Raw genomic sequence first — 18,615 nt, forward strand, 5'->3', positions numbered from 1 at the left:
GATGGCAAGTTGCACTTATGGTAAAAGTTGAGCAACTTCATACTAAACTACAATATATACATCTACAAGGCCAAGATACCTTTCCTTTCTTTTTCCTCCGTTTCCTCTCCATGCACAGAAGTTGTTGTTTTGTGGCCATGATGCGTCTCGTGTACATGCTCCTCAGACTTGTGGGGGACTAACACACCACATTTTTAATTGAAAGTTGCCAAGTTTAACTCGGGTTCATCTGCTAACACTACAGGTACATTACACTGGTACTAAAAGAGATACCTCTCCATTCAGCTTTTCTTTCTGTATGAGCATCCTCGTGCCTTCTCTCTCCATGCTCAGATGAGGTTGTGGTTTTGTGGCCATGAGTCTCATGCGCATGTTCCTCAGAGTTGTGGGAGACTGAAACACCACAACTGTCATTAACATGACAAGCAAAAAGTAAATCTTCTTCACTTTATTCCTCAATAACATAAATATATATATAAATGACATTTGAATGAATTGAGCCCTGTATCTTAAATTGACTGACAGGCTATGATGCTGCTAAAGAGACAAATTCACAGGCATCTATTTTTCACTGTAATTTGCCAAATTTAACTTGTGGTGGAAGTTTATCTCAGAACAGCATCAGTTCTACAATGTAGTCTGGGATTAGGTAATGTGGGTTGCATTTGAATTAATTAGAACATATTAAACGCACGTTTTAATTCATTCAAACCTGAATTTTTAAAAAGGTGACAGCCCTGTTATAAATAATCTAAAACACTGTATTAAATCTACATGGAAATTGCTACCACTACATGTAAAAGAGTTACCTCCTCTTTCTTTATGTGCGTCTTCATGCCTTTTCACCCCATGCTCCCCGTGCTCAGATGAGGTTGTGGTTTTGTGGCCATGGTGCGTCTCGTGTACGTGCTCCTCAGACTTGTGGGGGACTAACACACCACATTTGTGATTGAAAGTTGCCAAGTTTAACTCGGGTTCATCTGCTAAGACTACAGGTACACTACACTGGTACTGAAAAAGATACCTCTCCATTCAGCTTTTCTTTCTGTATGTGCCTCCTCATGTCTTCTCTCCCCGTGCTCAGGTGAGGTTGTGGTTTTGTGGCCATGAGTCTCATGTATGTGTCCCTCAGACTTGTGGGAAACTTAACACACAACGATTGTCATGAACATAACAAGCAAAAACATGTTAATAATTGCAGCCTCCAGTTATCAGTTTCAGTTATCAATGCAATTTTGTCTTGTAATAAAAGTTTATCAATTGCATATTTATTCCATGACAATTAGACTTCATTGTATAAATCTATGAAAACTTTTCCTCCACTACATCTAAAGAAGATACCTGTCCTTTCTGCTTTTCTTTCTGTATGCCCATCCTCATGTCTTATCTCTCCGTGCTCAGATGAGGCTGTTGTTTTGTGGCCATGAGACTCGTGTATGTGTCCCTCGAACATGTGGTGGGCTGAAACACCAATATAGTCACTGATATAACGCACATTTTCTAAATGCACTGCTGCTGTTTTCACGGGCCCATTTTACACTGTGAATTGCCGAGTTTAGCTGCTACTTATTTGCTGTTATGTAAATCTAGAACATTGCCTCCACTACTACTACTGTACTACAAACAGATACCTGTCTTTTCACCTTTTCTTTCTTTCTCCTCCTCCTCCTCCCTTTTCTCCCCATGCTCAGATGAGGTTGTTGTTTTGTGGCCATGATGTGTCTCATGTAAGTGTTCCTCAGGCTGATGGGGAACTGAAACACCACAATAGTGATTGAAATAACAATCAAATATTTAACTGCATTTTTCTGCTGGTTCTAGTTTTTTATTGGACCATGTTTTGCTGTGAGTTGCAACCCGGGGTTTTCTTTAGTGCATATTTCCACCACTACACAGGTAAACTACAGATTGCTACAGCTAACACAGCACACAGAAAACAGCTACCTTTTCTTTCTGCATGCTCTTCCTCCTCCCTTTTCTCTCCATGCTCAGATGAGGTTGTTATTTGGTGGCCGTGACTCTCATGTACGTGTCTCTCAGACTTGTGGGGGTCTGACACAGCAAAATCATCATTGACATACCAAAGTAAAAACATCAATTTTGTCTTCCCTGTCTTAGCAACCTAAACAACTAGTAAATATAATTTCTTTCCAGCTGTGACAGTGTGGCTGCTGTTATTTTCATCTTGTGAGTCTGTTTGTGTGCGTCATGGGAAAATGTGGTCCTGGAGACATCTACTGTAGCAGGAACTACCACAAAGGTGGTTTTGAGTATTTTGGCACGTGTTTATATGTCTGTCTGTCTGTGGATAGATATTCACCGCCATAGTGTCACAACTGAGCAAGATACAATCACAAAACATGTTGCAGGGTGTCGCAGCAGATATGATCCCATCACGAGATGGTCTCTAGTTTTAAACTTGTTTCTCGGGTCTTTTCCTTTCCTTGCTCCTCCGTTCAGTCATTCTCTACCAAATTAAGGTCACTAATGAGACAGATTTCTGCTGTTTTCAGTCACAAGTGCTGAGTTAATTCACGGTAAAAGTTTACCAGCTGCGTGTTTACGGCACACCAAGTTAATTTTTAAATATAAAACTACAAGAACACTTTTACCACGACTTAAAACACAGGATACCTGTCTCTTCAGCTTTTCTCTCGGTGTGTGCCTCATGCCTTTTCTCTCCGTGCTCGGATGAGGTTGTGGTTCTGTGGCCATGAATCTCATGTACTCGCCCCTCAAACTTGTGGATGACTGACATAATAATCATAATCATCATTGGCATAACAAGCAAAAATATAGTTACATTTCTGGTGTTTTTAATTTTTTAGTGTGAGTTGCTAAGTTTAACCCATGGTGAAAGTTTATTTCCACCACTACAGGCTGACTACAGTTAGCTACAGCCACAACTACAGAACACAGAGATAGACAGATGCCTTTTCTCTCAGCTTTTCTCTCTGTATGATGCTCCTCCTCCTCCCTTCTCAGATGAGGTTTTTGTTTTGTGGCCATGAGTCTCATGTATGTGTTCCTCAAACATGTGGTGCACTGACACACCACAATCATTAAAAACATTAATATTAGAAAGTATTGATGCATATCTGCTCTTCCTGGTTTTCAGAGGCCAATTTTACACAATGAGTTGCCAAGTTTAGCTTGTGAGGAAAGTTTTATCTACTGCATATTTACAGCCACAACAACAAAAGAACTAAAGTATGTAAATCTAGGAAGACTACTACATATAGAAGAGATACCTTTCCTTTCAGCTTTTGTTTCTTTCCCCTCCTCCTCTCTCTCCTCCCCGTGCTCAGAGGACGTAGTTTTGTGGCCGTGAGTTTCATGTACGTGTTCCACAGACTTGAGGGAGACTGAAACACCACAATTGCTATTAAAATAACAAGTAAGACTTTAGATGCGTATCTGCTGTTTCCAGTTTTACTGTGAGTTGTCAAATTTAACTTTGGTCTACTGTCCATCTGCCCGACTACATATATCTATAGATTTATATGCTGTCCTCTACTATACATAACCCAGATACCTGTCTCTTCAGGTTTTCTTTCTTTTTCCTCATCTGCCTCCTCCCTTTTATCTTCGTGCTCAAATGAGGTTTTGGTTTTCTGTCCCTGAGCCTGGTGTACTTGTTGCTCAGGCTTGTGGAGGACTGACCGTCAAACAAACAAAAGAAGCAAAAATTTAGATACATTTCTGCTGTTTACACCTTTTAGTTTAACGCGTTTTGAAAGTTTATCTACTGCATTTTTCTACAATTAACTACAGTTAGCTACAAGCACTACTACAGTACATCCAACGGAGATACCTTTCCTTTCAGCGTGGCTTTCGTTTTCCTCTTCCCCCTTATTCTCCCCATGCTCAGATGAGTGTGTAGTTTTGTGGCCATGGGTCTCGTGTACGTGTCCCTCAGAATCGTGGGAGACTGACACACCATGGTTGTCATTGACACAATAAACAAAGATATGAGGTATATTTGACAAGAGTGCCACTACTGCATATAAATGAGATACCTTTCCTCTCAGCGTTTCTTTCCTCTGCCTCCTGCCCGTGCTGAGGTGAGGTGGTTTTTTTGTGAACATGTGTCTCATGTGCATGTTCCTCATTGTTGTGGGAGACTGAAACACCACAATCATCATTGATGTAACAAGAAGAAAACATCTTGCGGGATAGATTTAATTTCTCTTTTCTCAGCATCCTAAACAATAAATAAAAAGATATTACATTTCTTGCTCTTCAGCTTCAGTCATTGTCTCAGATAAAGATATGACACACGGCAAAATTATGATGTAGCTCTACAGCTTAAGTTGACTGACAGATTATTATGTCAGTGAAGAGATAAATTTAGATACATTTCTGTTTTCAGTATTTAGGGTCTCACTGTGAGCTGTCAAATTTATCTACTGCAGATTTACTGCACCATAACTAAACTACAGTCTATAAATCTACAAGAATTGCCTCTACTACACATAAAAGAAATACCTGTCTTTTCAGTTATTCTTTCTTTTTCCTCCTCCTTCCTTTTCTCTCCGTGCTCAGGTGACGTTGTTTTGTGGCCATGAGTCTCGTGTACGTGTTCCTCAGACTTGTGGGAGACTGACACACCACAGTCATCATTAACACAACGAGAAAAGACATCATGTGAGGTAGATTTTACATGCTCTGTCCTCAGCAACCTGAACAGTAGGAACTTTATAATTAGGCTGATACTGCAGTGGGTAAAGATTACTGATATCGTCTGCCTTTCTTTCTCTTCCTGTCTTCCTCCGAGACCTTGTTTTCCTTCTCTCTTCTTTTCTCTCCCTGTCAGTTAGTGGATTGCCCCATCAGGGGTCTCAGCCCTGGGCTTGGGAAAAAGCTGTGAGAGTAAGAGAGGCTTGAGAAACTCCTTCATCACTATGCTTTCACTCTGGGTGTGAAAGAAATGACATGCACTTCCTTTTATCTGAATGTCATAAAATTTTCTGACTGGTACTTGCTTGAGCTGGTTTCTTTGTTCCCCCTCCGTGATAGAGAAACAGGATCTGTCTGTGCTCTTATTTTTGTTATTGTATTTACCCATTTGAATATTCATAGATTCAGTAGATTGTAGTACATTACAGTAACATCTTCTCATGGGTGTACTTCCTTATGTTGAGATTTAATGTTCTCTCTGGTGCTACACTCCCACAAAACATCTTGAATCAGAATACTACCAGAGACAACTTTGCACACACATCCCACTTTTACTGCATTTTTAATTGTCTCTTGCTCAAGTTTTTCCCCTTCTTTTCCCTTTTTCTTTGTATGTTCCACTTTCCCAGAGGGCTTTATGCCATTCCCAGGATCCTTTGCTTCAAGTTTTTAGAGCTATAGTGAGCACAAACGAAAGAAGAAGAGATGTGAAACTAGTTCAGTTTATGGATCAACCCTCCTCTTACTTCTACCTCTCCATTTACTGCTACACAGGCACAGTTCAATAAATCAAAACACTACTCTCCTTCTCACAGAGATGATTAAGATTGAAAATACAGATAACCAATCACACGTAGCGACCACACCATGCATGTCATTGAGGGACTAATGATCACCAGACCGTTAGAGAATATAGTGCTGCATGCTTCCATCTGTGTTTCCCCTTGAGGTGTTTTTGCACGGGCGATGTACGTCTCCAGTCGTCTTCTTCAGAGAGGGGCATCCTGCAAGCATCCCGCTCCCCTGCGGAGCGTCCCCCTTCAGGCTATCTGCCGCCCACTCGCCCCCCTTCATCCCTCCCCCTCCCTGGGGCTCCAGTGAGACAGGACTCCAGCAGCTGTTCTCACAGCACCCTGGACCATTTCACACAACTGGCATCATGCCATCATTACATCTCATCGAAGTAACCCCTACCTAGCTCTACTCATGTCCGACTCTGGCCCCACTAGACCCACTCTCTCACACATCTGTCACGGTTGCACACACACGTGCGTACACATGCTGGCGGGAAGAAACTCTCTAGTGGGAAAGCAGAATTCTGAATCACGGTTGTTTCAAAGGCTGATGTAGCACAGCAGTGAACATAAATGCATTTAATCTCAGTAACCCATGCTGCCTTGGGGGTAGGAGTGATTCGTACCGTTCTTGGCATTAATCTCAATCAGCTCAGCCCAACCGTCTGACATCAGACACTGGCAGCCTGAGCATTCGGGGTTCCCGTTGCTCCACACTGACTGAAAGAAGGATGTGTGTGAGTGTCTGTTGGGCTTAGTAAACCATGACAGTGATGGAGCTCTTCATCTGCTCCCTCATTGGCAGGTTGACGCCATGCCAGAACCAGCAGAAAGTGACCTCAAACAACACGTGATCATTTTATTTATATCTTGACACTTAACATATTAATGCTGCCCGTAAACGACGCAATGTTTTGTTATGTTTGTTTAGGTGAGGTTAAATTTTTGGGGAATTGATGTTTTGGGCTTAGTCCTGATTCTGTCTTTGCTGATACCTTGTCATATCTTTTCATCACTCTGATCCTGTGTCTGCTGCACAATTCTCTCATTGTCTCTGAATGATGCAAAGACCATGTCAACTGAACTCAGACTTTAACCAACCATCCACTGCCAGTGCTCATACACCCTCCTGTTTTTCTCTCCACCCTTAAACTCCCTCTCACTCACTCACCCACATTAACTAAATTTCACTGTCACTATATAAATTGAAAAAGCGTCTCTGACATACAATATGATGCTGGGCAACATAAAATGATTATAGCTTGTATATAAGAGCATGTTAGGGACTTTAGCCTCCTGAAAATTGTCCATTTCAGAAGGGTTCCACACCATAAAAACCATCACACTGGCTGGAAATGAAAATGATCTCCTGATTCAAAATTAGATTATTCTGTTTTCTAGGGGCCTCTACACTATATCTACTGTCATCTAGAACTATGGGTGTGCCTTACCTCCTCTCTCGCTATGCCTCGGCTCTGAGTGTTTTTCCTCAGTTTTGACCGGGCTTGTGTGATGGTGATCATGAGAGTGGGGACGGAGGATGAACTCTGCTGTGATTGGATGATGGTGGTGATGATGATGATCAACAACTGCATGATGTGTGGACTCCTTTGGGACCGGGTGAGACAGATGTGAGTGTTCGGGGATTGTTTCTGAAGGTGTGAACTCCTCTGGTGTCAAGGAAATTCGGTGCTCCTCTGATGGAGTGGATGCTGAAGGAGGGAGAACCTCTGTTGTAACAGGAAGTGTGTCAGATTGTCCCAGGGGTGCCAGTGAAGGCTCAGATAAAGGGCTGGTGGGTAACACATTGTCTGTTAGTGGGGCTGAGCTTTCTGTAACTCTACTTTTTGCCGGTGGAGCTGTGGTGTCTGTTGCATCAGTTACATGAGGACAGAGAATGTAAATGCAATGAGGAATGAGCAGGCTAAGACATTAGCATAAGAGATGCTGCCTCAGATTGTTTATCCAAAGAAAGCCGAGCTTTCCTTTTTTCCTTCAAATGTGCACATATACACACACCAGTATGCACATTCATACACACTGAAGTGAGAACACACAATGAAAGTGTGATTTCACACTGCTGAGATAGGCTAAACTCAAAAGCTGTTCCACAACCCTTTCAGTGCTGGAAAATTGTGGTGTTTTTTTCTGCAAAACACAGTGATTGTTAAAGGTGTGACTATTGTTAATGTGGTTGTAAAAAGGGAATCACACAGTCTTTGTCAGTGTATTACTCTGTTTTACACTTACAATGTTGTGGTTATGGTTGTGTGCATATGTGTTTGCACACTGAATTCTGTCATGTCTAGATCTGAGAGATGAAATGAACGCTGATGAATAATGAAAATGTTCACTTTGCACCTTCACGTCAGCAATTAATTAATTACTGATTTATACATGTAGCCCTGCACACTGACACAATATAACTTTGAGATGACATGAAAACACTTATTCTTCTCTGTTTATACTGTTCTGATGTCCTGGCTAATCATCACTATTTCTTACTAATGTGAGTCTATAAATATTTGGTGGCCACTTTTTCATTCAACAGCTAGTAAATGAGAGAAAATAACATAATCGCAATGCTAGACATTCAATATATGTATGTTGTACATATTTTGACATTTTAACAGGATTTTTTTAGAATTACCCCATTTACATTTACTGGTCTGATGGTAATTGATGATAAAGATTTACAGTCTACAGACTATCAGATTTCTTTTGGTCACTGATCAACAATTGTTACCTAAAACATATAATTATAAACAAGACTAAGTACGTCCATGGAAAGCATGTCCACATTGGAAAACAGTGATGGAGAAGGCACAGGGAAGTGGGATCTGGTGGCTTAATCTCTGGCTGTCTGGAGGTTTGGGGTTCAGGGTGTTTTCTGAAAGCTCTACAGCATCAATAAAAGCAGCAGTTTACATAATATCATTCTCTTACAGCTCAGCTCTCCTCTAGTGTAGCCACACTACAATCATGTCTAAATTACATTACACACAGGAAGTCTCATACTACCTAGTTTGCAAGTGCCTATCTTCATTTAGTTCAAAATGGTGAGGCCTTAGTAAGCTGAAATGTGAGTTTCCAACCCCAGAAACGGAGTCGCTGAAGGCAATGGACTCTGTATTTAAAGGAAAGAACAAATAGTTGGCAGGCAAGGTCTTAGTGTCATTTTCAGCCATACAACAGCGCCATCACTCTCTCACGCAATGCATCAACGATCTAATCTCATTCATTATATAATCCTCTAACATGTGCCTGTCTGTCTGTACAGATGGACTCACTAACTGTCCCATGACACACTCTCTGGCACACACACACACACACACACACACACACACACACACACACACACACACACACACACACATACACTTACGCGAGCATACAGTGGTAGTTCATGTGCTCCCTGCTCGGACACATTTTTAAGTGTCGTCCACACAGATGCATTTGCATATAATGAGATAATTTGTCGCTTGTATTAATACAGCCTGAGAAATGATAACAATAATGTTTAATGCCACCTGTCAGTCTTAGCATTCTCATCATTTATTACCACAGTGCTAGGCATTGATTTAACTCCACACTAATGAAGCCATTGCGATTCGGGACCAGTTAACGTTTGCCAGGACACCTAATGGCGGCGGGCTGAGTGACAGCATGGATGTTATTAATATGTCACATGATTTTCCAGACATGATCCAATCTCCGTCTGTCTGAGGCCAAGTTCAACCTTTATCAAAATGCAAGGATTTCAATAGACGGGAGTGAGATGATGTTGGTGCACAGATAGATCACCAGTGTGTGTAAGTTTGTATATACTTGTCCTTTTGCATGTATGTTCGAGTGTGTGACTTTATGCATCTGCTAGAATTGCACTCGGGCTCCTCTGCAGCCCTGGGATCTGACTTTGAATTAAAAGATGAAGTAGGGTCATGTGGGGTCACGGTGGCTTGATAGGTAGATGTATGACGGGGTTTTAGGATTTGGTTTCTCTGACCTCCCCTCCCCCCTTGCCAAACGCCCATCCATGCAGCTGACCAATGGGCTGCGGCTCTGTGGATCAGACTCTTGCCAATAGATCGCTAATCCTCATCTGAGCATGCTCACTGACTTAACTGGGGCAGGGACATGACAACTACTATGACATGCTGTCCAACCTATAAGTATGCTGTAATGTTTATAGAGATGCATCTGCTTGGGCAGCACAGGCTACAGTCAAACTTATCATTGATTTTAAAGTGAAACCACACAAAAAAAAAGCTAAGCTTGGATTTGCATTTTCATATTCCTGGAAAAGGTACTGAAAATATGATTTATATAACCAACTTTTATTCGGATGAAAAACTGAAAAATAATACCCCAGGTTGCTTTAACTCTCTTCTACACAGTTCAAAGATTAAGTCAACTTTTTCTAATTTTACTGTATTGCTGCTTCTAATATTTTAAAATAACTTACAAGCTTTGAGTGATTCTTTGAAAGCAGTTGAGAGTCGGAGGAGAAAACTGAGGTTCCAGGTTGTATTATTCCAGATAACTAATATTATAATATGATCTGGTTATTCATGTCACAGGACCCTCAGCCACATTATATGATAAAACCTGTGAGCATATCTGTGTGTGTGTGTGTGTGTGTGTGTGTGTGTGTGTGTGTGTGTCAGTGTGTGTGTGTCAGTGTATGTGTCAGAGTGTGTATGTCAGTGTGTGCGTCAGTGTGTGCGTCAGTGTGTGCGTGTACAAACAGTAGTGGCGGGCCGCTCTGTGAGACTGGAACCTAAGACCTCAGATCCCCGAGAGGAAAAAGAGGGGATGAAGATGATTTATGGGTTTCACTGAAGTGCACCATATGTCTGCCATAAATCTACACATACACACATGTGTGTACACACACACACACACACACACACACACACACACACATACATACATATATATATATATATATATATATATATATATATTATATATATTATATATACGCAGATAACAAGGGGTTTCTCACATCAGGGTCAGGTTCAAGCCAAATACACTTCCCTAAACCATGAGATAAAAAAAGGCACAAATACAACTCTACACTGGTATGATCTTTCTTTTAGTGTCCCAGGCGTGTAATGAACTGTTGTTAGTCTGTACTGACTTTTAATTCTATACAATGCAAAATAAGTGAAGTAATTGTACATTTTTTGATTTTATAAATTAAAGGTGGTGAATGTTTCTCCCCAAACAAGAATGAACTACAGCTTTCAAGTAAATAACACCTCAAACATGACATTATGGATTAAAGCTGCAATGATTATTTGATAAATCCATTTGTCGATCAATAGAAAATTAATCACCAACAATTCTGATAATCAAATAATAATCATCCATAGTCTAAAAGTCACTTTTTTCCCCAGTTATTCTTACTTTTTTTAAAAAATAGTTTGGAGCTTCCATTATTGATTTGAAAAAGGAAAAAGATCAAACTCTCATATTTTCGAAGCTATTAATAGCAAATATTTGATATTTTTGCTTAAAAAAAAAAGATTTTAACTGAAGTTGACTAAATATCGGGTCTGTCGTTACAGATGGAGCCACAGTTAGTTTCAGCAAGATTATGAATGTACAGAGGAATTACATGATCACACAACTGTAGACATAAAGAAATCTACATGTTATGTTCTGCGATGTTTGGGTCCTTCACAGCAGGCTTTAAAAAGCTCACAAAGGACTGTAAGTCTGTTTATGCAACGTTAATCCTTCTGTCCGTCCCTCCAAAATCACAGCTAATCAGTGAATTCTTTGAGTCCCCTACTGATGTCAGCCAAACAACAAAAGTCAAAAGTGCTGTGCTGTTCAGCATACGCTCTTAATGGATTTCCTTCAGCCGAAAGAAATAATAAAAAAACTTTGACGACAACACAGCAGTACCAAAATCCTCCCACGTCCTAAGTGCTTTCCTGGTGGAACATGAGAGGTCCGCTGCCTACCAAGATGGCAGGTTTAAATTTAGCATCAGGGCAAGCCGGAGTTTGAGGACCACTTTACTGTACATTCAAGCGGCTGACAGAATCTGCTCACATCCGCGCCCGGGTTGCCTAAAATCAGTCAGTCAGAACAAATAAAGACTGAATGTCCATATAGTTTGATTCCTTCACTCTCAAGATGGGACAACCCCCATCTGACTTTAACATCAGAGAGAGATACAAAGTCAGGGAAACGGCCCATGTACATTGTAAGGCCTCCAGGAAGTCACAGGATGAATTATGTATTATGTATACAGACAAAAACACAGTCAGTGTCCATAAGCACATCCACAGGCTCACACATTTGATTTGTCACAGGTGCACAGTAAGGCTCCACTACGGTGTTGCTGTGTCATCTGTTCAGCTGTGGCCAGTGGTAGAAGAATTCAGATCCTTTACTCAGGTTAAATAACAAAGTGTCAAAAAAAAAAAGTCAAGCCTAAAAAATAGTCCTAATGGAAAGTATATCAAAGCATCATCAGCAAAATAATACTGCAGTATACGTGCTGTATTATCATTACTATTTCAACCTGTATCCTAGTTAAATAAACTAGTTTAAATTAATGGATCAACATATTGGGAAAAATGCTTATTCACTTTTCTTGCCAAGAGTTGAATGAAGAGGTCGATACCACTCACATGTCTGTTAAATATAACGTTGCATCCAGCGGCTGAGTAACCTAGCTAAGCATGAAGATGGCAAATTAGCCTAACTCCCTGTCCAACGGTAACAGAACTGCTTATCTTAGCACACTTAGTTTGTGCTCAGCTGAGCTAAAGACAGCTGCTGACTGCAGCTTTGTATTTAATGGGCATACATGAGAGTAGTATAGATTTTCTCATCTAACTCCACTAGAAAACGAACAAGCATATTTTCCAAAATGTCAAACTGTTCCTTTAAAGGAGTTTTCTAGAAATAAGTGAGAATCATGAAGGAAGACAGGATAAGGAGAAATTACACCATATTCTACAAAATTAATGAAACCAGTTGGCTTCTGTTGAAATCATGTCACCACACTGACAGATGTTTTCACTTTCAGGACAAAAATGAGTGCAGTGTGTGCACTATGTAAAATTTTAATCTACAAAGTAACTAGTAACTACAACTGTCAAATAGGGCTGGGTGATATGGAGGCTTGTTATCGAGCCTGACTGCTTGAGTTCGCAGTTTGGCACGGCAGACTTTGGCTTTCTGTGTACTCGGCTGGATGGTAACATTACCTTTTCCAATGGTGGAAAAGGTTTGCTGTGTTTCCTCCGTTTATCCAGCATCAGAAATCCAAACCATTAACAAATCACTGATGTTGTGTTGACCTTTCTTTGCCGTAATTTCCTTGTATTGTGAGGACATCCTTTTTTATGTTTCCAATGACATTTGTTTTTTTCCTTGATTGGATTGATCCCGTAACGCCTACTGCTGTATCCTAATAAAGATTGTGTAGATGAGGGTTGAGCTAAATACATAACAGATACATTTATCGAAAATTACCCATCAGATTATTATTGATATTGTGGTAATGTTTTTGTGGTAGTGATCATTTTATCACCCAGCCCTGCTGTCAAAGAACTCTACTGTAGCGGGGTAAAAAGGTGATGCAGTATTGATTAAATCTAGTTTGTTACGTTCTACCTCTGGCTCTGTTTAAGCTACTTTTCCGCACCTGCATGAGGGGCTCCAAACGGCTCATGGGTATCAGCTGGAGACCCTTCAGCTTCTGAGATAGTTGAGGTGCTCTGTGGTTGGCTCTCGTGTCCACCTTCACCTTCAGCTTCACCCTGTGATTCACCATCAGCTTCACCCTCTGTCTCATCTTCAGCTTCAGGAACAGTAAATGTCTTAGATAAAGTTGACATTGTGACTATTCAGCAACACAGGTAGAAATCTTGACTAAAGCACAGAAGCTGAAACTGTGGGACCCTGAACCACTAGACCCCTAATCAATCCGTTGGCAAACGTCATTCTTTTCTTTGATAAATCATACCCGTTATTGTTCCAAATAACCACACTGTTGTATCTAATTGTGAGAGGAGACCTTTTTGAAAAGCAGACTTCTGCAGTGCAGTCCAATTGCTCAGTCTATCCATGCATCAGCCTTTTACTGTTGGGCCATGTGGAGAAAAGCCCAGTGCTGTCAGGGTTGATGTTGCCACTTTGCCGATCGTTTCTGTCTAACAGCTCTGAGGCTGAGAGCCTCTCCACAGAGAGAATCCCTAATCAAATTCCCTTTTATTCCTGCATCCCTGAGCTCCTCACCCGGAATCACACTGCATTACAACACACTAACATATGCCCACATCCTTCTCTTCCATTTCTTTATCTTTCTGTGTCTTTTCTCTCTCTCTCTCTCTCTCTCTCTCTCTCACTCTCTCACTCTCTCTCTCTTTGGTGCTCCATCCACCGCCCAATCTCACCCAGCCCTCTCTCATCTGCCCTTTCTTCAATCCATCAACACCACTGTCTTTAGTCTAAATAAGAAAGAGCACAACTGTGGAAAAATTCCTCCTGCGCAGGTTAGTGTGATGTGCAGTGATGAAAGGACATGGCGACAGAGAGGCCTATTAATAATGAAGCACACAGGGCCCAAACTGCAGCACTGAGAGGAGAGACACAGGAAAAGAAAAATGACTGACTAGAGAGCCAGCTGAACATCACAGGAGAGAGAGGGGGGAGTTTAGGGGACGCGCAGAAGGTGAAGTATGGGGTTAAAACTTAAATTTCCAAAACAATGAAAACATCAAAAGGGAGAGAGACAAGACAGGAAGAGAGAGATAGTGGAGTACCACCTCTCCTGCTTTGCTTTGCATTATTACTTACTAGAACCGGAGGAGGAACCAGCAATTGTACCTGAAAGAGAATAAGAAAGGGAAGAGGAGATGAGAACTTGTTTATTTATGCATTCAATTTGCCTAAAGACTTGACTCAACCTCATTCATCAGACTCAGGTGGCAGAGAGAGCTTAAGTGCTGTTCTGCAAAATATGGGCTCGTTGTAGTCCACCTCTCAATGTCCTGGAGTAATTACTGGGGCTGCACCGCCTTCCTAATTTAACCTGTTAATCCTTCCCTCACATTCAGAGGCCCTCATCACATATGTATGTTTTAAGAGAGCGCTACCACTTCACTACGCTTGAATCAAAAACTTTTTGCCTTTCTGGCATATTTTCCCTGATTTGTATTTATAGTTAGCTTAGCTTGGCATGCATAATGCAATCTGTAGAGACCAAACTGTTTCGTGAGCCTTGGCCATTTTTGTGTAGCATTTCAACTGAGAAAGTTGCAAACATTTTAATTTTTAAATTCCGCTAATGGGATTTAGGAGTTTAAAAGGGTCGTCATGGGCTCTGAAGGTGTGTGTCAGTACCATTAGAACTGGGTTGGAAACAACAGCATGATAAAAAAAAAAAAAAAAGGGTTGACAATAGAGCCATTCTCTGCAGTGAGTGTGCAGGTACAGGTGTGTGTGAGTGTGTATCCCCCTGTGTGTCTGTGTCTCTCTGTGTATGTCTCTCTCTGCCTGTGAGTGTGTCCATGATTGTTTGAAAGGAGAAAACTAGGGAGGGGCTGCCCTAGATTATTATTTTATCATAGCTAGCTACTGTAGCTGGCTACACTCTCCAAGAGGATTTCCCCCCATGCACTCCACCGTTGTTACACAGCTCTGATCTGCTCCCTGCACTGAGGTGACGACAACCCAGAGACCTCAGTCTCTCGATCAACTTGCCTCAACTTCTCCTGTCATTTCAACTCTGTTCCTTATTCCTGCTTTTCAGGACCTCAGAGTGATGAGAAAACCTATACAAAAATACAATGCCGTGATCCATCACCTCTGATTAAAAATGAAATTAACTTTATTGATTTCAGAGGACAGCTTCGGATCTTTACAGTAGGAAAAATGAGAGGAGAATAAAAGAACAGACTAAACTGAAGATGAACAATTAAAGAAATAACTTTGTAAATGTCTTAGAACAATCTTTGCTATTGTGTAGTGACCATGAAAGTTTTCCTGTAGTCAGAGCTACATATTTCCCTTGGACCAGTTCACTGGCCATTCAGAAGGGCTAAAGCAGGATATATTCCCTTTCTTTACTCCATAGTTCCAAACATTAGCTAACAGAGCACTGCACACTATGGTAGTGGAGCTATTGGTGATCCAACATCAGCTAACAATACACCATGCTAGCATAACATTAGTGGCTCTGAACTACCAGCAATTACAGCTAGCAGGACATTTAGATAATATAAAATGAGTTGGGCTTAGAAAAAGATAAAAGGACAAGCAGTTAATGGGGCAACCACCGATCTTGTTAGATTAAATATCTTCAAGCTACACAAATCAATATATTTTATATGAACAATTGATTAAGTTAGCTCCCATGGTGGAGAACTGTCATCAACTCTGCAGTTACCCTCAACTCTACAGAGCGTTTTAGTATCTGTTGGCTCTTCATTTTGTTTTACAGCTCTGTTTTGGTTCACTCTGATTGCTGTCATCAGCAGAGTTTTCATTTGTTTCAGTGAAAAAAAGCTGTAAAAAAAAAAAAAAAAAAAGAAAAAACCCTCTGTACACTACCTGCACAGCATCAAACAGCAGGCAGGAATATTCGGCAATTAGCTGGTGAACATAGCGGAGCATTTAGCAACTAAAGAGCCAGATATTTCCCTCGGGAGTTTGTCTGTTTGGAGACCAAATGAGAGGTAAAAGGAGAGTGAATATTGGACACCATCAGGTGGCCAGGAACACGGATGTTGTTCCACATCTGCTGCATGAGCAAGTAAGCAACTGTCTGCTGACAAGTTTACCACAAAAGGTGATAGTATGTCGGTGTTGTATTCACATCTTGTGAAATAATTAGTGTAAGGCTGACTGTTTTTAAGTAGGAATCCCTTTTAAAAATAATTCTAAAAGCAGTTTAAAGGAATAGGTGGACCTTTTGGGAGGGTTAAATCAGAAGACTGATACCACTCTCATGCCAGTAAGTCAAATATGAAGCTACAGTCAGCAGCTGTTTCTTTGCTTAGTACAAGGACTGGAAGTTGGGGCTGGGGGGCAGCTAGCCTGGCTCTGTCAAACAGTAACAAAATCAAGTTTCTACCACCTCTAAAGCTCACATATTAACATTATATCTCATTAGTTTAAGTGTAAGGACAATTATTTTTGATGTTTTAGATGTTGTTATGTGCTGGACCACTTCTTGCCAAGCAGCTGCCAGACAGACAGATTGCTGTGGAAATCTCAGGAAGTAATGAGAGACAATGTGTTAATTAGTGAGCATTAGAGGTGTTGGTTGGTTATATTTCAAGAAAGGCAGGCTAGCTGTTTCCCCCTGTTTCCAGTCTTTGAGCTAAGCTAGCCAGCTGCTCTCTGTAGCTTCTAAATTACCATACAAACATGATACTGATAATGATATAATCTGTAACAGTGTCTACCATGACTTAAGTTGGGGCGGAGGCACTCATGGTGTACATGGAAATTTCAGTGGCGACTTTAGGCCCCTCCCGTGACATGCGTGTGTATGTAGGTAAATGAATGGTCATAATGGAATAAAGCAAGTTGACGGACATCCATAGTGAATATTAAAGGAGCCAGCAGTATTGTATCTAACCGTGTGAGTCAGATTGATGAGCTGGATGAACGCAGTAGGAACATATCAACATGCTCTGGGTACGTACAGGTGTTGGGGGTTCCATTGGGTGTTGGCAGGTAGGAACCAGCCTTCCAGGACTTGGCTTTGAAGCCCTTCTTGCAGCGCTGACAGTCCTGGCCTGTTGTGTTGTGTTCACACTGGCACTGGAGGTTCCCATCCTGCAGCAGGCACTGGGAGGCATGGAGGTTACACTTGCACCTTTAAAAGAAATAGAAATAGACACTTAACACATGTGAGGTGAGATGTGTGTGTGTTGAAGGATATAGTGTCTGTCCCACATAAGGCAGCATGTGAAAATTGTAATCACTCACTAACTGCAAGAGCGTCAAGTGTTAAAAAGACAAGTGCAAGCATCAACCAATGAAGGTCTGGTGCTGAGACAGAACATAAACCTTTTGTGGGTGAACTGCATTATGATAAAAGATGAAAAACAAGAATAGAACTGTAGGATTAATGTTACAAAACGTGCATTGTACATAATATGTTGTTTACTGAGCAGATTCTGTAAATTAAACTGTACAAATGACAAAGATAAAATAAAAAGTAAGATAAACTTAATATCAGAAGAAACTTTCTTTATACCCTTGTGTGTGTGTGTGTGTGTGTGTGTGTGTGTGGGGTATGTGTGGTGTTATGAGTGTAGACACCTATGCATGCATCAGTAAAATGTCGACAAAAGCAGAAATTAATATGACTTCAGGATTAATTGGCTAAAAACGCATTTATATAAAGAAAGATATCACAGTTACCATGTTAAGTTCCCTATTTTTTTTTTGTCTCAAATTCAGTTTTCTCTTAGAAGTCACTGGCAAAGCTACAGCATCCATTTCCATTTTGATGTGTGCTAGTGCAGTTTGTACAATTGCCAGTTCATCTGATTCTGTGGCGTTTTTGATTTCACCAGCAGCTTTACTCTTTACAGCCTGATTGAGTGAAATAACAAAAAGCCATTTTTACAAAATGTGAAAACTCTTCCAAAAGACAAAGGTTTTGTTGTCAAATAATCAATTAGAGAAAATGAATTAGCAACTCTTTGGATAATCTATTCATTATTGCACTTATTTTCCAAGCTAATTTTTTTTCAAATTCAAGGATCTTTTGCTTTTCTTTATCATATATGATAGAAAAGTAAATATCTTTGGGGTTTTGGACAATTGATTGAATAAAACAAGAAATTTCAAAAAAGGTATCCTTGGGCTCCAAGAAAGTTTATTGGTGATTTTTCACTATTAATTGACAATGTATAGAAGAAACAATTAATAGAACAATTCAGAGAATAATCAAAACAAAACTAATCAATTAATTAGCTGCTGCTTTTACTTGATGAAATTATGATGTATAAATATTCTTATGATCAATACAATAAATATATAAGAAGTAGTATCTTTTCAATTCAATAATTTAATTCTAATACAAAAAATAAATGACATGGATTTTTTTTTTTTTTTTTTGTTTCCTCTTTGTAATTAATTCAGGAGTCTAGCA

General features: G+C 40.4%; 1 protein-coding gene across 1 annotated transcript in view; it reads right to left on the minus strand.

Annotated features, from left to right (window-relative positions):
• ntng2b (netrin g2b) overlaps nucleotides 1–18,615 on the minus strand; it is a 64,895-nt gene that overhangs the window by 12,097 nt on the left and 34,183 nt on the right. Inside the window, exons 4-5 of the mRNA XM_023423946.2 lie at nucleotides 17,156–17,328; nucleotides 14,301–14,330 (exon numbers count right to left, since the gene is read on the minus strand). Of these exons, the coding sequence (XP_023279714.1) occupies nucleotides 14,301–14,330; nucleotides 17,156–17,328 (203 nt within the window). The remainder of the gene's footprint in view (nucleotides 1–14,300; nucleotides 14,331–17,155; nucleotides 17,329–18,615) is intronic.

The sequence above is a fragment of the Seriola lalandi genome, unplaced genomic scaffold (genome assembly GCF_002814215.2).
Source record: "Seriola lalandi dorsalis isolate HSWRI2012SDOR001 ecotype SW California unplaced genomic scaffold, Sedor1 jcf7180002054695, whole genome shotgun sequence".
Taxonomy (NCBI): domain Eukaryota; kingdom Metazoa; phylum Chordata; class Actinopteri; order Carangiformes; family Carangidae; genus Seriola; species Seriola lalandi.